The 22,967-nt window shown below is 56.7% G+C and overlaps 3 protein-coding genes across 4 annotated transcripts; all 3 read left to right on the forward strand.

The window, feature by feature from the left end:
* On the forward strand, nt 1-17,017 carry PRKACA (protein kinase cAMP-activated catalytic subunit alpha). 2 transcript variants are annotated; one of them, XM_061150107.1, is made up of 10 exons: nt 1-97; nt 7,891-7,952; nt 8,400-8,528; nt 10,763-10,861; nt 11,833-11,915; nt 12,950-13,076; nt 13,169-13,264; nt 13,366-13,488; nt 15,495-15,659; nt 16,238-17,017. In XM_061150107.1, the coding sequence occupies exons 1-10, from the start codon at nt 52-54 to the stop codon at nt 16,361-16,363; spliced, it is 1,056 nt and encodes a 351-aa protein (XP_061006090.1). In that variant the 5' UTR covers nt 1-51; the 3' UTR covers nt 16,364-17,017. The 2 variants fall into 2 exon arrangements, with proteins under 2 accessions (XP_061006090.1, XP_061006091.1); XM_061150108.1 differs by lacking the exon at nt 1-97 and adding an exon at nt 3,699-3,735.
* Nucleotides 3,959-7,952, forward strand: SMIM46 (small integral membrane protein 46). Its single transcript, XM_061150109.1, has 2 exons — nt 3,959-5,507; nt 7,891-7,952. The coding sequence occupies exon 1, from the start codon at nt 5,260-5,262 to the stop codon at nt 5,410-5,412; it is 153 nt and encodes a 50-aa protein (XP_061006092.1). The 5' UTR covers nt 3,959-5,259; the 3' UTR covers nt 5,413-5,507; nt 7,891-7,952.
* A 2,009-nt stretch (nt 17,018-19,026) lies between the features above and the next one.
* Nucleotides 19,027-21,984, forward strand: SAMD1 (sterile alpha motif domain containing 1). Its single transcript, XM_061150110.1, has 5 exons — nt 19,027-20,022; nt 20,441-20,735; nt 20,827-20,923; nt 21,033-21,144; nt 21,249-21,984. The coding sequence occupies exons 1-5, from the start codon at nt 19,078-19,080 to the stop codon at nt 21,405-21,407; spliced, it is 1,608 nt and encodes a 535-aa protein (XP_061006093.1). The 5' UTR covers nt 19,027-19,077; the 3' UTR covers nt 21,408-21,984.
* The last annotated feature ends 983 nt before the right edge of the window (nt 21,985-22,967 follow it).

Raw genomic sequence — 22,967 nt, forward strand, 5'->3', positions numbered from 1 at the left:
ACCCGCCGCGCCGCAGCTCCGGCACCGGCCCCGGCCGCCGCCGCCGCCGCGATGGGCAACGCCGCCGCCGCCAAGAAGGGCAGCGAGCAAGAGAGCGGTGAGTGCCCGGGCCGTGACCCCGATCCCGGCCTCGCGCTTCCAGCCTCCTCCCTGTCCATCACTGCTTGGCCCCTCCCCCCACGCGCCCCCCCTCCCAATTTCTCTCTGCTTACCCCCAGGCGCCCCTTCCCCCTGCCTGTCCAAGGTTGGGGTCCAGGGCCCGCAGAAGACCTCGTAGGAACCCCCTTGCCAAAGACTTCCCCTCCACTGCAAAGACTGTGCTCCCCCCTCAGCTGTCACTGCCAGCCATGGCACGTATGACCGCTGGGCCCCCACATGGGGCCCTATCACCACCCCACTCCCTACTTTCCTGGTCCCGCTCCGCAGATTCTAATCCCCCCACTTCCTCACTCACCTCTTCCACAGATGAGACCCACTGCCAAACCCCGACCCAGGCTTCTGTCAGTCTGGGAGTGCTATGGGGTCTGCCTCCACCCCACAGGGACCTTGGCCACTTGGTGACCACACCCCTCCCCCCTCCAGCCCCCGCCATCTTTCTCCTGCCCTTCCCCTCTTCACCTTATCACAGCCCCCCTTCAAACCCACCCTTGAGCGTTTCCCAGAGCCACCTCCAGCATTGTTTTTCCCTTCTGTGTCACTTGGCATGGGGCACAGGATCTTTCTGGGTCCCTCTGCCCCTCTCTCATCCTGTCACTATCACTGCTTCTCTGGCTGTGCTTCCTTCTCCAAGCAAGCGTCTGTCCCTGGCTGGAGTCGCAGACTGTTTGTGAACCTAGAGAACTGCTTCTGTGCTTGCAAAGCCAGGTTTGAGCCAATGGTGCTGGAATTCCGTGCGTCCTCTTTCTTAGAGGCTTTGGGGGTGAGGGGTTTCAGCAGAGAGCCCCTTCCCATCTCCTGCTGTGCAGTGAGCTCTAGGCTCTTTGGAGGGCCCCTCAATAAATGGTTGTGTCACAACTGAGGCTTCATCATTCACCCAGTCCCTCAGGCTTCTTTACCTGCTCCTGACTTGGGATGAAAAGTGGGGGATTAAGGGTGAGTTTAGCAAGGCTCATTCAGCTAGAGCTGGGATGGTAAGAAAGAGGACTCGAGGGATGACAGTTGGGAAGAGTAGTAGGTGACATCTAATGACTTGCTTTGCCAAGAGACAGATGCTGATCATCCCTAGGGTTCACCCAGAGGGGCGCCTGTTTCCACCCTCAGCCCCCAAATCAAATTGGCCTTTTCCAGCCAGCCAGGGAAAGAGATTCTGTATCTGAAAATGCCTTCAGATATGGTCTTGAGCTCCTTCCTCAAGTCATCCAGCTCTCAAATTGTCATCACTCCAGGCCTAAAGTTGGGCCTCAACTAGGATCCCCTTCCAGTTACCCAGAAATAGAGTTGAAAAGGAATGGCCACATCCGAATATGCCTTTCCCAGTTACTTGTCTCAGATCCCAGTGTCTGAGTTCCCTGAATGCTCCCTCCCAGAAAGATCCAAGCATGGAAGCCAGGGAACTTTATTTCCACCCAGATTCAAATAGCAGAACTTATAGCTGCTAAGCAGCCATGGAGAAGCCTGACATGTCACCGATGGGTGGGGGACAGGGAGGCAAGTGCCTGTAGCTGAGCGCTTGATGACAGAGGAGCAGGTGGGTAGTGACCAAAAATGGTCTGGGCATGAGCTTGGAGGGGACTAGACAGAGGGGGAGGGGCTGGGCCCCCAGCAGGTGAGGCTGGCCCGGAGGTGTAAGGTAGAGGCAAGCAGTTGTATATTTCAGTGACTCAGTTGAAAGTTGGGAGATGACATAGTCCTGGAAAACTTTCAAGGCATATCAAACACATGCAGTGGAGAGAGGTGGGGTGGCAAAACCACACAGGGAAAAGGATCCCCAAGAAAAAGATCAGAAGCTCCGGAAGGAACCGCTAATTCAGAGTACAAGCTGGATACCCAGGAAGGGACTATCAGGATAAAATAGAGCCACTATTTACTGGGCAGCTAGGATGTGCCGGGCTAAATGGTCTCCATAGATCTATCTGCTCGAGTGATTTTTCGTAACAGGCTGTTACCTGAATTTTACAAACGAGCTCTCTGAGTTTGACATAGATGATGCCACAGAAGCAGGATTCACATCCATTTCCATCTACCAGCCAAATTCCTGGACCCCAGAATTTCCCAACTCAAACATTTCCAAGCTGCCCCCCTGATTTTTCACTATATTCACTTCTATTTTGTTAACTGAAATAAAAATTTTGACTCACTTTTGTTCAGATGTAAATTTTGATCCGTCCTGAGAAATAATATAAATGAAATCATGGGATTGCTATACCAGTTATATTCTCTCTGGTACACCTTAAAATACAGTGAAACTAGAAAGGCAAAATATCCTTAACATCAGTTCGTCCCCAGCCAGTGGGACCTGGTCACACTTTGGGAAACATCCTAAGCTGTACTTCCAGAGATTTGCAGGGGCTCTTGGAGAAGGAAACAGGATGAGGAAAGAAGCCCCTCTTTGCTTCAAAGCTCTGATTCTGAGAGGATGGAGCTAGACAAAATTTGCCCTCTCCCGCAACTAGGACGGGGTGGAGGTGGGGATAGTAGCCTGGTCAGCCTTCAGGGGGCACCTGAATTTCATCTGCCAGACATCAGCCCAACTAGAGTAAGGAAAGTGCCAAAACGTAGTAGGCACCATTTGGCATCCTGCAGCCCCCTGTGCTGCCCTCTCCATGGTGGGGCAGGACAGCATTGGCCTCCTCTCAAGAGGGCAGGGATTTAGAACCAGCCCGGGGATGGGGTGGGGGAAAGTGTTAGTCACTCAGTCATGTCAGACTCTTTGCCACCCCATGGACTGTAGCCTGCCAGGTTCCTCTGTCCATGGGATTCTCCAGGCGAGAATACCACAGTGGGTAACCATTCCCAACTCCAGGGGATTTTCCTGACCCAGGGATCGAACCCGAGTCTCCTGCATTGCAGGCAGATTTTTTATTGTCTGAGACACCAAGGAAGGAGGAAATCTGTACCCAAAGATGCCAGAGCCACTGGTGGCAGCCTGGGTAAGATGCTAAGAGGGCAGAGGAAAAACAAGATCAAGCCCAGGGCTCTGAATAAGCTCGAGGAATTGAGAGAGGGCAGTGGCCCCAAGAGGCCCTGGGGACAGGCAGCCAACTGGGTCTCCAGCCTTGGCTACCCTGGCCAAAAAGGCACCCCTAAGAGCTGGTCCATGGAAGAAGGTACAGGCCTGGTAAGAGGAAGCCCTCCAGACTTCCCCCAACCCCTACCCCAGGTCCCAGAGACCAGAAGATTTACACGCTGAGAGTGAGACTTGCTCCCAAGAGGTCCATAGACGGGAAGAATTGTGGCCCTCCTAACATACTACAGAAGCCTGAGAAGGCCAAACACCCTCTGTGCGTTGGCAGTTGTACAGGTGCCCAAGAGGGTCCTGCCAAGACAGTTTTTCCTTTAAGTCCACCTGGACTTAAAGAAGCTTGAGGGTCCTCCCTGCCCCTCCCCTGCACCCGCTGGCCCGCAGGTTAGATTTCTCTTCCTGCCACCACCCCACTACTCCCTGGCTCCCCCTATAGGCAGGGCTCTGGTGATGAGCAGCTAAGCTGGTGCAGCAGGTCTCATGAGCCTTCCCAGCCACCGTAGTCCAGGTGCTTTGAGAGGAAGACTGAGTGATGGCTTCCAACCCCAACGATGGTGAGGCTGAGCCCTGTTGCTATAGCAACTTCCCAGGCACACTCTGACCCTCAAGTCAAGGAGGGATTAGAGTAGAGTTTAGGGAGCAAGTGGAGAGGAAAAGACTGTGGACCCCTGACTGGCCCTGGAAACCCTTCCTAACAACCCTGAGTAGGGAAGAGCAGGGGAGATGGGTGGTTTAGTTCAGACAAGGGGGCGGGGGGTGGGGTGGATGAGCCTCCCAGATTGGGGATCTGGCCCAGACCCAGGCAGTGGGGTAGACCAGCTCAGTGATGGGGTTCAGTTCAGAGTGGGGGTTGGTCCAGCTCAGTGATGGAGTCCAGGTGGTACTAGGCAGTGGTCCAGTCCAGTGTTGAGGTCCAACTCAGACTAGGGCATGGCCCAGCCTAGGGCTTGGCCTTCCTGCCGCAGACTTTCCAGGACGAGCAAGTTTCAGGGAACACGGGGTCCTGAGATTTTTTTGGGGGGGGAGGTCTGAGGCTGGGATCCTGCTTCCTGCTGGGGCCCTGGCTTTTTGAGGGCTGTTTTCCCTGTGAGCCCAAGTGGAATCCAGCCCAGGGTGGAAGCTGGTACCCCTCCTGTGGGAAACAGGAGCAGGCCAGGCCTACAGTCTCCAAAGACAGCAGCTAGCTGGGTTTCCCTTCTCTGCCACTTCCTGTTGTCAGCAGGGGCCGAGGTTGCCAGGCACTCCGGGGAATAAGTAGCTGCCACTGACCCTCCACTACTTTTGGGGATCTGGAAAGAAGGAGGAAGATGGTCAAAGCTGCCTCCCCCTCCCCCACCCCTGGGTTTAGCGTTTCGTTTCCGGTTTGGACTTTCAGGGCTGAGAGCAGAGCCAAGCACAGGGCAAGGTTTGACAGAGGCCAAGGACATCCCGGGATGTCATGCCCCTCTCCGCCCCTGCACAGGAGCAGGACTGAGTTAGATGTTACCCATTTCTCTCTCAAAGTAGCCAAATTTGAGGGCTCCAGTTTCAGAGAGCACTTGGGGGAGGAGATAGGGTGTTTCTCACTGCCCCCCCCAACCTCCGCCTTTCTCTCCAGCTGCTCTTTCAGCTAATTAATGGAGTTCTGGGGCCTCCTTGACCCCCAGGGAGGCCCCGGCTGCTGCCTGGGCCTGAGCCTTAACTCCTTCTCCTCCCCAGTGGGCACTGCCCTGGGCACATTGGATGCCATCCTCTGGGCAGTCAAGCACCCACTGAGAAAGGCAGGGCCTGGCAGCGGGGAGCAGTGAAGTCCCTGGAACGGGAAGTTAGCTTTAGCACCCCGCCCCCAGGGCAGGCAGGCCCGCCAGGAGGGACACCCTCAGGAGACTCTTCCCACCACCTGCTGCCAAGGAGGGCCTTTACCAACCTTGGCCAGCCGGGAGCAGGTACCTTTAAATGCTTCCCTAGCAACCAGCTCCTCCTCCTCCCCTGTCCACCCCCACCCCCAGGCCCTCCCAAGGAAGTCAGCTCAGAGACTCTGCTGTATTCCTGGTTTCCCTACCAAGGGAACGTTCCTGGGAGAGTCAAGGCGGCCTGGGATGGATCCGGGGTCAGGCAGAGGCTGGGATGGGGACTCAGAGACCACCTTCCAGCTATGGCTGCAGCTGCTTCTCTGGGGCCATCTGATTGTCCGCCTCCTGAGCTACCTGCGCCATACCCTCTGGGCACCTAAGCCGCAACCAGCACCTTGAGCCTCCCTGGCCACAGGCAGATGGGCCCCCCGATCACCCCATCCCACTCCACTCCCTGCCCTTGTACCCCCTGCTGGAAGAGGCAGGAAGCAGAGGTGAGTATGGGGACTCCTGGCTGGGTTTCCCCCCCATCATTATTCCTCTTTATCTGCCCTCTCTTCCTGCCACTGCCACACCCTGTCCCTCACCCCCAAATCTGGCAAGCTGATGAGCGCGCACACAGCCTGGCTCCTCCTGCACTTTGGAAAGGCCGGAGCAGGGTTGTGTCAGAATCAGGGCATCCATGTGGAGCCTCTTAGTGGGGTACCAGCAGACAGAGACGCCGACCCACCACTTTGGGAAAAAACAGGATGTGGCATTTCTCAGGGACAACTGAGAGGAAAAGAAGAAGCAGGACCTGCTTTTCTCCTGGATTCCTCTCAAATGCACTCCTCTCTGCCTTCTTGGGTGGGTGACGGTAGAGTCCCAAGAGGGTACCTTCATCCCCCACTGCCCCCCCACCCACCTTCATCCAGAATTCAGCGTGTACATTTGGAGGTTTCCAAGGAAGGTGTCATATGTCCAGAAAGATTCCGCTAGTGAAACCCTTGCAAGTGGTGCAGCCCCCAGGCTTAGAGAGTTCTCAGACAAGTTGGTGGCTCAGCCAGGCACACCAACCGAGGACCCTCGGCCATTCCTGACTGCCCCCTCTCTGCCCGGTCATTCTTCATAGGGCTTTCCTAGCCAACTATCTGTCCTCTGTCTGCCACTCTTGTGGCCCCACAGAAGGCTTTTCTCTTGGAACACTCAGAGTCTTAGGATTGATGGGGGGAGGGGTGTGGCTACCACAAGGCTGTGGGCATCCTGGCACTGCCTACAGGTGAGCCAGGCAAATGACAGGCAAAGCCAAAGTACAGGTTTGCAGGACCCTCTCAGGGTGACGACCGTCCCAGGGACATCAGGGTTGAGGATAGCTCTGTCCATGGGCCACCCTGGTGCCCTGTGACCCATCAGAAGCAAAGTAGTTAATCTCGTGGGTGTTAGGGATTGTCTGGAAAGTGATCAGAGGCCAGTCTTCTCATCTGTCCAATGAGAGTAATAGCAGCTCTGAGCCATCAGTGTGGGAATTAAGCGTGGAAACATTGAGTGTGTCGCAGAGCTGACACAGAGATGGTCCCTGAACAGCAGCACGACTGGCCCCAGGTGGGCCATTGGACGGACAGGTCCATGCTGCAGGAGTCCGTCAGGCTGCGCATTCAGTGCTCTACCTGGATTTTATACTTCTATTTAAAAATATATTTGAAGCTCCCTGATGGACCAGTGGTTAAGACTCCACGCTTCCACTGCAGGTGGGGGGCGCGGGCCCCATCCTTCATCAGGGAAGTTCTGCCTACCATGCCGTGAGGCCCCAAAAACTTAAAAATAAAAAACACTTCACAGCAAAATTAATAGCTGACATTTACATGGTGCTAGCACCCTGTGCCAGCCACCATCCAGACCCCCTTTGCCAAGATTAACTCCTTCAGTCCCCACAACTACCCCACTGGGTCATTACTGTTATTATCCCCAGTTTACGGATGAGGAAAACTGAGGCCCAGAGGTCAGTCACCTGAGGTCACACAGCAGGTGTGACCAGGCCAGGAGCTGAACTTGATCTTATCCCACAGTCCTGGCCCCTATCTACTTTGCCGGGCTGCTGCTCCACATTGGTGGGAATGCCTGTTTTCAGGCTTCAGTTCGGGGGGTGGGGAGGGGGGTGGTGAATGGGGAGCACAGATAAAAGGAATGTGGGAGGGGGCAAGTGAACCAAAGGAGAGAGTGGACACAAAGTAGCAAGCCCAGGGTCTCAGGGAAATCTTCAGTGCTAGCTAGAAGGTGATCACCTGGGGCTGCTGAGGGGCCTGTAGGGGGCAGGCATCAGGCGAGGCTTTCTTTGAAGCGGCTCAGGAGCCAGGGGCCCTCCATTGGCACAGGCGGGAATGGAGCCAGCTGGGGGCCAAGGCAACAGCTGAACCCCCCAAGGGCGCCTGCTACCCGAGCCCCAGAGGCCTCCACCCGGACCGGCCTCCCCAGAGAAGGGACCAGAGGAGCCGCCAAATCCAGAGGCTATAAATACCTCGGCTGGCGTCGTCCCTGGCCCTGGAATGTCGGTCAGAACTGGGGCGAGTGGGGGTGGGCTGGCCCGGGCACTGTTCTCTGTCCCCCCACCAAGAGTGACCCCCCAAGTCGCCCTGTCCCCCATTGTGGACAGAGTTGAGACTGGACCCTAGCTCTCTGTAGTAAAGGGGACCCACGCCCCAGCCCAGATCAGGCCCCCCCACCCACCCAAGGTTACCCTCAGACTCAGCCAGGATACCCAAAGGCCCAGGGAGAAGGTCAGGCTCTAGGTTAAGGTGACCGCACCCCACTTTCCACAAAGCGGCATCTCCCCGGGAATAGCCTGGGGCCATGCCAGCAACATGGGGTCTTCACCTCACTGCCTTCCTCTCTTTCTTTCAGTGAAAGAATTCTTAGCCAAAGCCAAAGAAGATTTTCTTAAAAAATGGGAAAATCCTGCTCAGGTAAGCCCCGTGGGTACAGAGCCCCGGGAAGGGTGACTGACAGCCCCCTCACCCCAACCACATCCAGGTGACATGGCTAGGATTTTGGGGCCCTGTGGAGGCGCCTCACCTGGCCTCATTCACCCCATCGATGCTCATGGGGGCACCTGATCACACATTGCCAGGCTCCTCCACCCCACCACCCCCTTCCAACGGGCGGCCCCTGCCCCCCCAGGCAGCTGCCAGCAGCTCCTGGGCCCCTGGCCAGGGCTGGATCCGGACCCTGCCACCAGCCTTGAGGAATGCGCCCTCCGCCATCTTGTTTTTCCGCCCCCGGCCTCACCGGCTTCGCTCCACCCGGTGCCCACGGCCCCCTCTGCTGGTGGCAGAGGGGATGCCCCAAACCTGGGCCGCGCAGGCTGCAGGGGTTGGGGTGGTCCCTGACCCTCCAGAGCCCTCTGTCTGCAGAACACAGCCCACTTGGATCAATTTGAACGAATCAAGACTCTCGGCACGGGCTCCTTCGGGCGGGTGATGCTGGTGAAGCACAAAGAGACCGGGAACCACTATGCCATGAAGATCCTTGACAAACAGAAGGTGAGTCCGGCCCTGCCACGCGGCCCAGGGCCCAGCTACCAGGGCTCTGCCCGCACAGTGGTCACCACCTGGAGCACCTCCATAACGTGCCAGACCCGAGGGCAAGAAGGGTACCGGACTGCCTTCAGAAAGCTTCCCCTCCCCGGGAGCCACCCGCGCCAATCCCAGCATGGAGGCGGCATCAGACACCTAGCCTGTCTCGAGGAAGCCAGGCATTTTCCTGAGGGGAGTGATATCTACGCAGACCTCCTTTCTGCAAATATTTTTGCCAGGCATGTTCTAGAGCAGCACGGTCCAGGAGAAATATCACATATGGTTTTACATTTTCTAGACTCCTTATTTTATCTTTATTTATTTGGCCAAGCGGCTTGTGGGATTTTAGTTCCCTGACCAGGGATCGAACCCGGGCCCTCAGCCATGAGAGCATGGAGTCCTAACCACTGGACCACCAGGGAATTCCCTAGAACGCTCATTTTAAGAGTTAAAAAAAACGAGTGGAATTCATTTTAACAGTGTGTTGTAATTAAGCCAGTATATCTCCAATATTATCATTTCAACATATGTATGCAGTGTAGAAATATCATTAATGAGACACTTTACATTCTTTTTTTTCCGTACTGTCTTAGAAATCCAGAGTGTACTTTACACTTAGAACACATCTTCGTTTGGATGTTCATTTTCACTAGAAAGAAAAGAAAAAGACAAGTTGAAAAAGCATATTCACATAGCCCAAGTTGTTCCAAACAGGCTTGAAAGTTGCCCAGTAACTGCATTGAGTATCAGTTTTTAAATTTTCATTTTAAATACTTTGAGTTTTTTGGGGTTTTTTTTTTAATCTTTTTTTCGGCTGTGCTGGGTCTTTGTTGCTGCTCAGGCTTTTCTCTAGTTGTCGCAAGCGGGGGCTACTCTCCAGCTGTGGTGCACAGGCTTCTCATTGCAGTGGCTTCTCTTGCGGAGCACAAGCTCAGTAGTTGTGGCCCATGAGCTTAGTTGCTCCGAGGCAGGTGAGATCTTCCCAGATCAGGGATCGAACCCACATCTCCACTGGCAGGCATATTCTTTACCACTGAGCCACCAGGTAAGCCCCAAGATGCTTTCAGTCTTAAACTCAATCTGTCAGTCAACCAGCCATGTTTTAAGTACTCAGAAGCTGTACGTGGCTAGTGTGGACTGTCCTGGACAGTGCAGGTATAGACCCAGAGGATGTAGTTGTGGGCAAAGCAGAAGATGCCCCATTGCATTGGGGCTCAGAGCTGACCGAGGGGCCAGACTGTGTACGTGTGACAAGCTGGTCTGAGGTTGACTAGCTGCATGTGACCTTGGGCACCACACTTCCCCTCTTTGCATCTGGGCTTCCAGACAGGCATGTTCCCAGTGCATCGTCCTCAGGACTCCTGTCAGTGTGTGAGGCGGCTGCTGGGGATGGCTGAGGGCCAAGGAGGAATTAGCCCAGAGTTCAGGTGGATTGTGGGGAGGGGCGTGCTCTAGTTGCAAGGAAGGTATTTCTCAACCCCCCCACCCCTTGGTTGCCCCTTCTGCCTGTATGTTCTGTTTCAGCTCAGCTGCCCCTTCCTCCAGGAAGCCTTCTCTGACTCCTCAGACTTCACCAGGTGCCTTATCTGGGCATCCAGATAAGGCCCCCAGCTTCCCCCACCAGGGCTGTGACCCCTGTGGCCTGGTGACTCATGTGTTCTTGCCCTGAATTGCATGACTGCATGCCATGTGGGGACAGGCACCTGGCCCAGTGCTTGACAGTTCCCAGGCACTCAAACAGTGTGGGGTTTTTTTTAGGTCAAAACTTGTTTATTTACTTATGACTGCACTGGGTCTTTGTTGTGCAGCGTGCACAACCTTTCTCCAGCTGCAGCCAGTGGGGCCTACTCTCTAGTTGCCATGTGGTGTACGGGCTTCTCATTGCTGTGGCTTCTCTTATGGAGCATGGGCTCTAGGACATGCGGGCTTCAGTAGTTGGGACTTGCAGGCTCACCAGTTGTGATACACGGGTTTAATTGCACCATGGCATGTGGCATTGCCCCAGACCAGGGATCGAACCTGTGTCCCCTGCATTGGCAGGCGGATTCTTCACCACTGGACCACCAGGGAAGTCCCCACTCATACAATTCTAGATGAAGGACCTGGCCCGGCCCTGGCACCTCTCCTTTTTTTTGGGTGGTCAGGAGGAAAAGGACTCACTCACACCCCGTCCTCTCCACTCTCCCCTCCTACTCCTGCAGGTGGTGAAGCTGAAACAGATTGAGCACACCCTGAACGAGAAGCGCATCCTGCAGGCGGTCAACTTTCCGTTCCTTGTCAAACTCGAGTTCTCTTTCAAGGTGGGGTTCCAGTGGCGGCAGACCGAGGCCACGGCCAGGCAGTGCAGCCTCTGGGTTCCCAGAGCTGGGGCCGGGCCGATCACCACCGGTGGCTGTCCACTGATGGGGCAGGGGCGTGCAAATCAGCCTGGGGCTCTGATCGCCCCAAGTTCAGCTGGGCCTGCCAGCCTCTAGCTTGATAAGCTGGGGCTAGTCCCTCAATCTGGATAACATCCCTCAAAATCATCACTCATTTATAGCAAGCACCTGACACACGGCCATAAGCCAGACCACTCAGCCTGGGTTCCAATCCCAGCCCTGCACTTCCTGGCCGTGTGACCCTTGCCAGGGACTTTACTCCCCTGAGCCTTGGTTTCTTCATCTGTAAAAGGGGTATCGTGGCAGTCCCCACCCGGGGCTGCCGTGACAGTTCAAAGCACAGCATGCGCACGCTGTGTGAGCTGTTTTGGGCATCATCCTAAGCCTTGACTGTGAGAACTGGGAAAGGCTATTCAGGGTCTGTGACCTCTGCTGTCACAAGGGTCCTGCACTTGGTCTTGAAATTGATAATCCTGTTTTTAACAAGGGGCCTCACACTTTTATTTGTGGGGGCCCCACAAATTCTGTACCCCATCCTGGGCTCAGTTGACAGATGATAAAACCGTGGCCCCAAGAGCCTTGCTCAAGACATGAGCCACCATGGAATTCTGACTGCAGCCCAGACCGACTGGCCAGGTCCCTCATGTACCCCTCACCGGCCCTCACTTTGGGTCCCCGTAAGCAGGATGACAGCTGTCCCTAGTTGCTGGCAGGCAGAAGGAAATGAGACAGGTAACTGGTGAGCACAGAGCCTGGCACTTGGAACGTGCTCCACTTGGGAGCCAAGATGGTGGTTGTCACTTTGTGAAAACCTGCCAGGTAAGGGCACTAGGCCTGCAGATGGGGCCCGGGGCTTGGGGAGCAGAACCCTGATCACTTGCTGCTTCCCACAGGACAACTCAAATTTATACATGGTCATGGAGTACGTTCCTGGTGGGGAGATGTTCTCACACCTGCGACGGATCGGGAGGTTCAGGTGAGCCCGTCACCCCACCCCGCCACCTTGGGGCTGTCCATGGGCATCATCCGTGGAAGTGGTCTCTTGGGGTCCCAATGAGTTCTCGTTCCCCCTGAGCTGAGGAATCTGAATCTACAATGTCTCAACTACCATGAAACAAAACAAACACAGGGACTTATGTGTCACCCCGTGAGTGAGTGATTTTATGTCCTTTAAATTTATGCTGTTTTATTTTACTTATTTATACAGTGATACATTTTATGTACAATAAAATGCACAGGTTTTCAATACCTAGTCCCATGAGTTTTGACAACTGCATACGTGTGTGTAGCCGCCATCCTGGAAAATTCCCTCGAATGCCTTTCTTGGCAAATCACCGGCCCAACAAAGGCAAACGTCCTTTCTGGCTTTCAAACACCATAAGTGCGTTTGGTCTGGGTCTGGACTTGATATAAATGGACTCACACAGTTCATATTCTTTTGTCCCTTTTCTTCTCTTGCTTCACATAATCATTTTGAGACCCAGCCACATTGTTGGGTGTATTCCTCATTCGTCCTGGTGGTGGTGTTGGGTCCGATCCCATTGTATGAATCTGTTGCAACCTGTGATTCCATTCCTCTGCTGATGGACACAAGGGCTGTCTCCAGTCCGGGGCTGTAGATGAAGAAGGTTGCTCTGTGGGTGCTTTTTTTTTTTTTAATCACAAAATAAGGCTTTTAATTATTTAGTCTCTTAGAGTACTCACACAAGAGAAACTGACAAATCCACCTTGTTATTTAGTCACTTCAGTCGTGTCCGACTCTTTGCAACCCCATGGACTGTAGCCCTGCCAGGCTCCTCTGTCCATGGGATCTCCCAGGCAAGAATACTGGAGTGTGTTGACATTCCCCTTCTCCATCTGCTGATGCATCATGATCACCTAGGCTGGAGACAGCTCCATAGGCCCACCTGCTGGACTGTTCCGGGGCAGGCGGGTGCTGCGGGTATGGCTATACCCGCATCCATCTCACCCATCCCACTCACCCATCCTCTCCTCTCTTATCTCCATCAGTGAGCCCCATGCGCGCTTCTACGCTGCCCAGATTGTCCTGACCTTTGAGTACCTGCACTCGCTTGATCTCATCTACCGGGACCTGAAGCCGGAGAACCTCCTCATCGACCAGCAGGGCTACATTCAGGTGCCCACTGGGCCAGGCGAGGGGGCAGCCCCAGGCGGCCCGCCCTGAACCCTTCCGCCCTCCCAGCCAACCGCCCGTCCTTGTGCCCACAGGTGACAGACTTCGGTTTCGCCAAGCGTGTTAAAGGCCGCACCTGGACCTTGTGTGGGACCCCTGAGTACTTGGCCCCTGAGATCATCCTGAGTAAAGTAGGCGCTTCCCGACCCCTCCCACCGCCCAGAGGCCTGTTCTGCCCGCGCCCCCTCCTCACCCTTCTCCCCACACCTGCACCTCACCCTTCTCCCTCCAGGGCTACAACAAAGCTGTGGACTGGTGGGCCCTGGGGGTCCTTATCTACGAAATGGCCGCAGGCTACCCGCCCTTCTTCGCCGACCAGCCCATCCAGATCTACGAGAAGATTGTCTCTGGGAAGGTGAGGCCTGGATGTTGGGGGCTCAGCCCTAAGACCAACCCTTCCCCGCCCATCCTGCCCACCGTGGAGCCCTGCTCCTCACTGTCAGAACAATCTAGGGAATTCCCTGATGGCCCAGCGGTTAAGACTCTGCGCTTGCTTCCACTGCAGGGGGCACGGGTTTGATCCCTGGGTCGGGGAACTAAGTCCCACATGCCTCACGGGGCAACCAAAGAAAAACCAAAAGAACAAATCTAGAAGTTCACGAAGTCAGGCCAGGTGGTGAAGCCAGACACACCCACCACAGTGAGGCCACCACTTCACACAGCCTCACTCATCTCTGGACCTTCAGTGCCGAAACCCCACGGGTTTCCAAAACCCCAGGCTTCGCTCAAACTCCTGCCCTGCCTGACATGAGGCTCGTCTCACCTCTGCGTGACCCCCTTAGCGTCAGTCTCCATAAGTTTGACAGCAGAAAGGCAAGTGTGTTCAGTTCCCAGGCGCTACCCTAGAGCCCTGCAGAGAGTCACTGAGGACACATAGCCCCGCCTCCTTTCCCAAATGCAGACTTTCTAACTTGGAGGATGTGGGTAAGGGGTGGCTGAACTCTTGGAGCCCTGGAGTGCATGAAGTGCCTACTGCCCCATGCGCCCCCTGGGTCACACAGCACTGTGAGGGAGGAGGAAGCTGAGGCCCAGAGATTGGGCATGTCTGGTTCAAGATCACACAGCACTGTTGTTCCGAGAGAGGTTGGGAGCCCCAAGTCTGCCTTCAGCTCACCCACCTCCCCTGGAGGACCAGCCACCCCTCCATCTGGCTCAGAAAGTGGTGGAAGTGGCTCCCAGCTCAGCCTCGGTGGACTGACCTGGTTCTAAGTCCCGGCTCTGCCATCCATCAACTTTGAAACCTCAAGCCAATATCTTTGCTTCTCTGAGTCTCATCCATCTCAGAACTGGGGAACAAGCCACTTGCCTCTCAGGGAGGTTTAAGAGAGTCACCAACTACCAAGTGGAGTCGTTAAAAAAGGGAAAGATGAGGTGTCTGCCACAAGGCACAATAGAGGTTGCCAAGAAAATGGCGCAGAGTGGGGAGAAAAAAAAAGTCATAGAAGTTTCTGAGGGGGAGAGGAGATGAGCTTGACTCCCTTCTTTGTAGCATTTCACAGTTCCCACACACCCTCAGCAGGATTATCTCCCTCATGCAGCCTTGGGATATCTGCCCCGTGCCAGAGAGGCAGGCACAGGCCCAGAGAGGTTAAGGCAGTGGCCAAGGTCACACAGCATGGAAGAAGCAGAGCAGTGCTGGAAGTCAGTTCTTGCAGCTGTAAATTCACTGACTACTTCTATACAAGGCTGTGGCCTCAAAGCATTTGGGGGAAGTTTCTGGAAGTTACACCGAGCCTTAAAGAATGGAAGAGCCTTAGCTATGCAGAGAGAGAGAAATAGAAAAACAATCATTTCTCTCAGAAACATGAATATTTCTGAAGTCCCCCAACCCCAGCAGAGCTGCCTTAAGAAGCAGTGGCTAAGGATGCAAGTTTTGGAGTCCATCAGACCCCACATACGGAACCAACCTGTCCTGCTCCTCAGTGTGACCTTGGGCAAGCCTGTTTCCTTTTCTCTAAAATGGGAATCTCGGGAACTCCCCAGCAGGCCAGTAGTTAGGAGTCTCTGCTTTCACTGCCAAGGACCCAGGTTCAGTCCCTGGTCGGGGAGGCCAGAAAAATAAAAAATCAAATGGGAACCTCATAGCTCTTACCTTGCTCCGGTGGTTCTCAAAGTGGTCCCTCCTCCAGCAGCATCAGCATAGCCCAGGCACTGGCTAGAAATATAAGCTCTCAGGCCCTACCCAGATCTCCTCAATCGGAAACTCCAGTGGGCCCAACGAGCTGTTTTAAATGGGATTCCAACACACACTCCATTTTGGGCTCCTCTACCCAATAAGACTGTTGGGTGAGGAAGGCAGTGTTCTGGGCTCCCCAAGCTCCAGAGGGGTTTCCCAGTCTTCCTGTGTTATCTGCTCTCCAGGTGCGGTTTCCGTCCCACTTCAGCTCTGACTTGAAGGATCTGCTGCGCAACCTCCTACAAGTGGACCTCACCAAGCGCTTTGGGAACCTCAAGAATGGGGTCAATGATATCAAGAACCACAAGTGGTTTGCCACAACTGACTGGATTGCCATCTACCAGAGGAAGGTAGGGCACCCCTTTCCTTCCTCAGGTGCTCTGGGGGTTTGGGGAGAAGGGGGGAGTATTACCAATGGAGAGATGAAAAGGGAAGGGGAATCTAAAAATAGCCTTCAGGCTCTGGGTGAATGTAGATGTGGCAACTTAGAGCAGTGGGGGTCTAGAAACAGAATTGCAGAGTCATTTGGCCACTCTGTGACCTTGGGCAGGAGACTGTTCTCTCTGGAAAGTATTAATAATTTGCCCATCAATGTGTTGGCTGTAAAATTCTTTTTTTTTTTTTTTTTTAATTTATTTATCTGCACCAGGTCTTAGTTGCAGCATATAGGGTCTTTAGTTGCAGCATGTAGGATCTAGTTCCTCGACTAGGGATCAAACCTGGACCCCTTGCCTTGGGAGCACAGAGTTGTAGCCACTGGACCACTAGGGAAGACTTCTATAAGATTCTTAAGAGTCCACACTCTAATGCTAAGCTCAGGCCTGGGTCAGAGTAAGTTATCTTATGAATGTTAGCCCATTCGCATTTATTGTTGTAATGATGATTATGTTGACTGCTGAGGTCTGAGTGGTTCTTGACCCCTCTCCAGGTGGAAGCTCCCTTCATACCAAAGTTTAAAGGCCCTGGGGACACAAGTAACTTTGACGACTATGAGGAGGAAGAGATCCGAGTCTCCATCAATGAGAAGTGTGGCAAGGAGTTTTCTGAGTTCTAGGGGTGTGCCTGTTCGCCCATGGGTTTTCTTTCTTTCCTTTTTTTTTTTTTTGGTGGGGGGGGTGGGAGGGTTGGATTGAACAGCCAGAGGGCCCCAGAGTTCCTTGCATCTAATTTAACCCACCTCGCCCCACCCTCCAGGGTAGGGGGAGCAGGAAGTCCAGGTATTTGGGGCAAAACACCAGCTGCTCCCCCACACCCCCTTTTCCCTCCTGCCCCCCCTCCCCCCCCACTGCTTTTGCCTTCCTTCCACAGCCCCCCACCCCAGCCCATTTCTGCCTGTTTTAAACGAGTTTCTCAGTTCTTCCCTTCTTCAGGTCAGACCAGGTCTCCCTGGTTTCAGGGACAGGGTGTGGCAAGAGGGGCCCAAACTTAACTACAGCCACCCCTCCCCCCCCAAAAAAAAAAAACCGACAGGCACCACTCTCTAACTGCGAATGAATGAAAAGCCAACCTTGCCTTCAGAATAATCCTGCCAGGGAAGGAGAGATTTTAGTGACACGTTCAGTGGGCCACTTGCTATAATTTTTTTTTTAAATACAATTTACAGTCTTATTTAAGTTCCACCAATGCCTCCCTCCCTCCTTCCTCTCCCACCCTTTCCCATGCCCCTCCTCTCCAAATCGTTTTTTTTTTTTTTTTTTTTTAACAAAAATGGGAAGCAGACTGACTGTAAAGGAAGGAGCTGGGTTCGAACCTCTCCCCCAAGCTGCTAATCTCTCCTGCCTCCTCCCCCCACCCCTTTCCCCAGGATCCCCTGCCAAGCCTGGAAGGGTCTCAGGCCCTCTAGGAAGCCCCTACTCTGTTCTGCCCCCAACAGACCTGTCTTCACCCTTGGGCTTCGGGACCCAGACAAAGCAGCTGCCCCTCTCCCTGCCAAAGAGGAGTCGTCCCCTGAAAAGACAGAGGGGGAGCCCCGAGCCCAGGGTCGTCCCTCCCAGTAACACTGTCCCCAAACTCCTTGATTTTATTCTCAGCTAGATTTTAATGTCCAGCCTCCTGTCAATTGGGAAGGCAATCACCGCAAAAGGAGGTAGAGCGCCCCCTCCCCCGGGTTCAAGGCCAGGGTTGCTGGTGAGGGGCTGCTTGTTTTATTCACCCAGCAGCCTCCTCCCTCCACCCCCCCCATCTTGGGCGCTCCTCCTCTGCTTAGCTGTCAGCTGTCAATCACCGGTTCTCCCCCCACCCCACCGCCACCACCCATTTGTGGTTTTTTCTCTCTTAATAGAAAAGTCAGGAGTCACCCCATTCATCCCCATATTTGTCCCTCTCATCATTTCTCCCCATCCCAGGAGGAGCTCTCAGGCCTGGGGTGGGGCCCGGGTGGGCGCGGGGGTGATTCAACCTGTGTGCTGCGAAGGACGCAACTTCCTCTTGAACAGTGTGCTGTTGTAAACATATTTGAAAACTATTATCAATAAAGTTTTGTTTAAAAAAAAGTGTCGCTAGTGTTCCTGACTTCGGTCACCCACCCACGCACCCCCAGGGGGTTGGAAAGAGAATTTCGGACCCCAGCGTCCAAACTGATCAGCACCTGGCCTGGAGTCCTTGTAAAGCCGGGTTTAGCTGGAATTCCGCCACTCCCCTCCGCCCTGCCGGAGAAGGGGGCGCCAAACTGCCCTCTGACCCCAGATTAGGGGTCCCCACATTCTGAGGCGCACCCCCTCTGCGTCCAACGAGAGGCCGAAAGGGCGGGAGCTCTAAGGAGACGCTGGGGCCGGCGCGCCGGGAAGCCGAGCGGCGGCGGGGGCGGCCCTGGCAGGGGGGGGTATTGGGTGGTGGAGACCGTGCGCGCCCCCTCCCCGCGCAGGGCCAAGCACGCCCAAGGGGCACGGAGGCGGCGGTGGTCCGAAGGTCCCCGCGGCGCCGGGTGAGCGCAGTGGCCCGGCCCGCGGGCGGCGAGTTCCCGGTAAGTGCGGTCCCGAGAGCGGAGCGCGCCGGGGAGGCGTGGAGAGGGGGGCTGGGCGCCGGGGACGTCTGGGTCCCGCGCCCAATGGCTGGAGGGCGGCCGAGCACCGCCCGCCCGCCCCGCCCGCCCCCTCTCCCCTCCCCCCGGTGCTCCCCTCCCCCTCCCCCGCCCGCCGCTTTCCCCCGCCCCCGCCCCGGCGCCAACTCCGCGGCGCCTCCTTAAAAAGCGCGCGGGAGTTGTAAGGGGGGGCCGGGGCGAGCCGGAGTGAGCGAGAGCGCAGGGTAAAGGGGGCGGGCGGGGGGCCCGGGCTCCACCTTAAAAGCGGGCGCGTGGGGGTGGGAGGGAGGAAGGCGGGCGGCGGGGAGGAGGGAGGGAGGGAAGGAAGGGGGGCCGGAGTGTCCCGGGCGCAGGGCGCGCGTGCGGCGGCGGCGGCGGCGGGGAGGGGCCGGCCGCGCCGCGCTCCCCTCCTCCCTCCTCGCATCCCCGGCCCCGCGCGCGCCCAGCAGAAGCGGGTCTGTGTGTGCGTGCGTGCGAGTGAGTGAGTGTGTGCATATTTTTTTCTCTCTTTTCTTTCTCTCTCACTGTTTTTTTTTTTTTCTCTCTCTCTCTCGCTCCCTCTCTCTCTCTCGTTCTTTTTTTTTTTTTGCAAAGAAACAGCAGCGCCGCCGCCGCTCCGCCGAGGCGCTGCGCCCCCCGGGGGGGGAGGCGGAGGAGGCGGGCAGCGGCGGAGGGAGGGGTGCCGGGGAGGGGGGCGCCGCGCTGGGAGGGAGGCAGCGCGCACGGTGCAGCCGGGCCGGGCGGGAGGCATGGCGGGGCCCCCGGCCCTACCCCCGCCGGAGACGGCGGCGGCCGCCACCACGGCGGCCGCTGCCTCGTCGTCCGCCGCTTCCCCGCACTACCAAGAGTGGATCCTGGACACCATCGACTCGCTGCGCTCGCGCAAGGCGCGGCCGGACCTGGAGCGCATCTGCCGGATGGTGCGGCGGCGGCACGGCCCGGAGCCGGAGCGCACGCGCGCCGAGCTAGAGAAACTGATCCAGCAACGCGCCGTGCTCCGGGTCAGCTACAAGGGGAGCATCTCGTACCGCAACGCGGCGCGCGTCCAGCCGCCCCGGCGCGGAGCTACCCCGCCGGCCCCGCCGCGCGCCCCCCGCGGGGGCCCCGCTGCCGCCGCCGCGCCGCCGCCCACGCCCGCCCCGCCGCCACCGCCCGCGCCCGTCGCCGCCGCCGCCGCCCCGGCCCGGGCGCCCCGCGCGGCCGCCGCTGCTGCCGCCACAGCGCCCCCCTCGCCCGGCCCCGCGCAACCGGGCCCCCGCGCGCAGCGGGCCGCGCCCCTGGCCGCGCCGCCGCCCGCGCCCGCCGCTCCTCCGGCAGTGGCGCCCCCGGCCGGCCCGCGCCGCGCCCCCCCGCCCGCCGTCGCCGCCCGGGAGCCGCCGCTGCCGCCGGCGCCACAGCCACAGCAGCAGCCGCCGCCGCCGCCGCCGCAGCCACAGCAGCCGCCGGAGGGGGGCGCGGCGCGGGCCGGCGGCCCGGCTCGGCCCGTGAGCCTGCGGGAAGTCGTGCGCTACCTCGGGGGTAGCGGCGGCGCCGGCGGCCGCCTAACCCGCGGCCGCGTGCAGGGTTTGCTAGAGGAGGAGGCGGCGGCTCGGGGCCGCCTGGAGCGCACTCGTCTCGGAGCGCTCGCGCTGCCCCGCGGGGACAGGCCCGGGCGGGCGCCCCCGGCCGCCAGCGTCCGCGCGTCGCGGAGCAAGGTGAGCGCGCCGCGGAGGGGGGCGCCGTGCGGTGGGCAGGTGCTGGCGAAGTTGGTGGCGGGGCGAGAGTCCCAGGAGGAAGCGGGCCGCAGGCGGCCGGGGCTTTGCGCTTCTTCCCTGCGGGCTTGGCGGGTGGTGACCTTGGCAAGTGACTTGATCTTCGCCAGCCTCAGTTTCCTCCGCTGTAAAACGCGACTTAATAACAGTAGCGACCTCTTGGGGTTGTTGAGCGAGTTTAGTGAGATTTGGCTACTGAGAGCTTTATTAACACAGAGTCTGGCACGGAGTGGATGTGTAAAAGTTAGTCCGTGTTGGTATTAAAGGTGGTGGTGAGGCAGTCCGCCTGGTCCTGGATCCCCGGGTCGGGCCCAGGGCTAGCACAGCTACTGCCCTTACGGGCCTCCCTCTCTTGCTCCAGAGAGGTGGAGAAGAGCGAGTGCTTGAGAAGGAAGAGGAGGATGAAGATGACGAAGATGAAGATGATGAAGATGAAGTGTCTGAGGGCTCCGAGGTGCCCGAGGGAGACCGTCCTGCAGGTGCCCAACACCACCAGCTTAATGGCGAGCGGGGCCCTCAGAGTGCCAAGGAGAGGGTCAAGGAGTGGACGCCCTGTGGGCCCCACCAGGGCCAGGATGAAGGACGCGGGCCAGCGCCAGGCAGTGGCACCCGTCAAGTGTTCTCGATGGCCGCCATGAATAAGGAAGGGGGATCAGGTAAGGGCTCCTCCGGGTGGGGGAGGGTGGCTGGTGGGGGGGAACCGAGCCCCAAGACAAAAACCACAGGCATCTGCTTTTTATTTCCTAGCCTCTGCTGCCACTGGGCCAGACTCCCCATCCCCCGTGCCTTTGCCCCCAGGAAAACCAGCCCTCCCTGGGGCCGATGGAACCCCCTTTGGCTGTCCGTAAGTTGCAGTGTTTGAGACACGGGGTGGGGTGGGGGCTGCTGCCCAGGTGTGCGTGACCGAACCACGGGAGTGTCACTGCTCACTGGTTCCCTCTGTTCCAACACAGTTCGGGGCGCAAGGAGAAGCCGGCTGATCCTGTGGAGTGGACGGTGACAGATGTGGTTGAATACTTCACTGAGGCTGGCTTCCCGGAGCAGGCGACAGCTTTCCAAGAGCAGGTGGGTTCAGCCCCTCAGCTTAGCCCCAGGGTTTCAGGGTCTCAGTGGGGGTGTATTCTGACCCTGCTCTCTCTGTCTCTCTCTTTCTCCTCTGTCCCACCCAGGAAATCGATGGCAAGTCTTTGCTGCTCATGCAACGCACAGACGTGCTGACCGGCCTGTCCATCCGCCTCGGCCCAGCCCTGAAAATCTACGAGCACCACATCAAGGTGCTGCAGCAAGGCCACTTTGAGGAGGACGACCCCGACGGCTTTCTAGGCTGAACGCCCAGCCTCACACCCCTGCCCCAACCCACTCCAGTCTCCATCTCACCCAAGAGTCTGGGAGCTGGACCGGGAACACCCTCAGCCCTTGTAACAGATTCTAGTGAAGGGGCATTCCTACTCACCTTTCCCCCAACATACACGGCTCTGGCCCCCCAGCACATCCTGTACTCCCTGACAAAGGAGTGTGGGGTGGGACAGGGCCTATTCCTTTCACCCCAGGAGGCCAACCCTTTCCCCCCGCCCGCTGCCCCCTATCTAGGACATTTTGGGGAAAGAAAATGGGGGCTTCCCATCTCCCCTAGATCCTCTTCAGTTCAGCCAGATATTTCCTATATCAATGTTTTATTCTGCCTGTTCATTTTGGTGGGTGGCCTTTCCTCTCTCCCCCACCACCCAGGCCCCTCTCCAGTCTGGCCCTGGCCTCCAGCCCCTGGGAGCAGCTGGGAAGGGGGTCCGGAGATCTTCCCTACCCATCCTCCCCTTTTCTTTCTGTTCGTTGTCGCTCCAGCTGGCCGTATTGCTTTTTAATATTGCACCGAAGGTTTTTTAAATAAAATTTTAAAAAAAGAGAAGAAAAAAATGGCATGGAGTCCATTTCATGAAAGTAGTCTGGGGAGGAGAAGAGCCACATCAGCCCCCTGGGAGCCTTGGGTTTAGGACAAAGCTATGTGCGGTGGAAGACTAGGTAGTGAGTGGTGCTGCCTCAGAGCTGGCTGTAATTTTGACAGTAACTGTTCCAGGAGAAAAGGATTATTTGTTTCTTCTGCCATCTCTCCTTTCCCAGAATAGTCCCTGGGCACATAGTAGGTGCTCAAATATTTGTTAAGTGACTAGCAGTTAACTCTAGGTTTTATGAGCATTCTCTGGGTTCTCACCAGAGCCCCATGAGGCAGAGCTCATTAAAAAAAAAAAAAAAAACACTTTATAGACCTGGCAACTGGCTCATCACTGCAAAGATGCTGGCTCGGTGTCACATAGGGTGGGTTCAGACACCTGTCATTCTTTACCCAGCGTCTTTAAGTATAATTAATGTATTTGGCTTCAGACCTCTGTATCTGACAACCTTTGCATGTTAACAAAGAATCCAGTCTACAACTCGGGGGGTGGGGAGGGCAGAAGTCTCTTCTGGGCCCATGGTAGGGTCCCCAGTCCTCAAGGTCTTTTTCATAAAAGGGACAGGAGGGACTGGGCCATCAGATGAGATCATGAGATGGGGAAATCTTTCCAAGTGAAGATTTTTATTGTTAGTGACAACTACTACATCACAAGAGCCTAGTAAGTTCTAGTCAGTTTCTCAATTCCATTAGGTTTTTTTTTTTTTTTTTTTAAATACAGATTCCAGGGCCTGGGGGTCAGTGTCAGCGAGCGGGGCGGGGCCTTCCTTGATTTCTATACTTGCAATCCCAGGGGTTTGACGCGCGGAGAAGATCCCTCCTCCCTAGGAAACCACCTCCGAGAGTTAGATGCGCTGGCCCCAGGCCGCGCCCCCAGAACACCGCCGCGCCAGCAGCAGCCCAGGTCACCTCCCCCGGAGGCGCACCCCACGGTCAGGTTCCG

The sequence above is a fragment of the Dama dama genome, chromosome 9 (genome assembly GCF_033118175.1).
Source record: "Dama dama isolate Ldn47 chromosome 9, ASM3311817v1, whole genome shotgun sequence".
Taxonomy (NCBI): Eukaryota; Metazoa; Chordata; class Mammalia; order Artiodactyla; family Cervidae; genus Dama; species Dama dama.

What these genes read in the sequence shown, in the direction of transcription:
- PRKACA (XM_061150107.1), top strand. Translation starts at nt 52, where the DNA reads ATGGGCAACGCCGCCGCCGCCAAGAAGGGCAGCGAGCAAGAGAGCG. An exon ending in GGGCAGCGAGCAAGAGAGCG is followed by an intron (nt 98 to 7,890) that starts GTGAGTGCCCGG and finishes TCTTTCTTTCAG; the next exon opens with TGAAAGAATTCTTAGCCAAA. An exon ending in AATGGGAAAATCCTGCTCAG is followed by an intron (nt 7,953 to 8,399) that starts GTAAGCCCCGTG and finishes CTCTGTCTGCAG; the next exon opens with AACACAGCCCACTTGGATCA.
- SMIM46 (XM_061150109.1), top strand. Translation starts at nt 5,260, where the DNA reads ATGGATCCGGGGTCAGGCAGAGGCTGGGATGGGGACTCAGAGACCACC.
- SAMD1 (XM_061150110.1), top strand. Translation starts at nt 19,078, where the DNA reads ATGGCGGGGCCCCCGGCCCTACCCCCGCCGGAGACGGCGGCGGCCGCC. An exon ending in GGAACCCCCTTTGGCTGTCC is followed by an intron (nt 20,924 to 21,032) that starts GTAAGTTGCAGT and finishes GTTCCAACACAG; the next exon opens with TTCGGGGCGCAAGGAGAAGC. An exon ending in CGACAGCTTTCCAAGAGCAG is followed by an intron (nt 21,145 to 21,248) that starts GTGGGTTCAGCC and finishes TGTCCCACCCAG; the next exon opens with GAAATCGATGGCAAGTCTTT.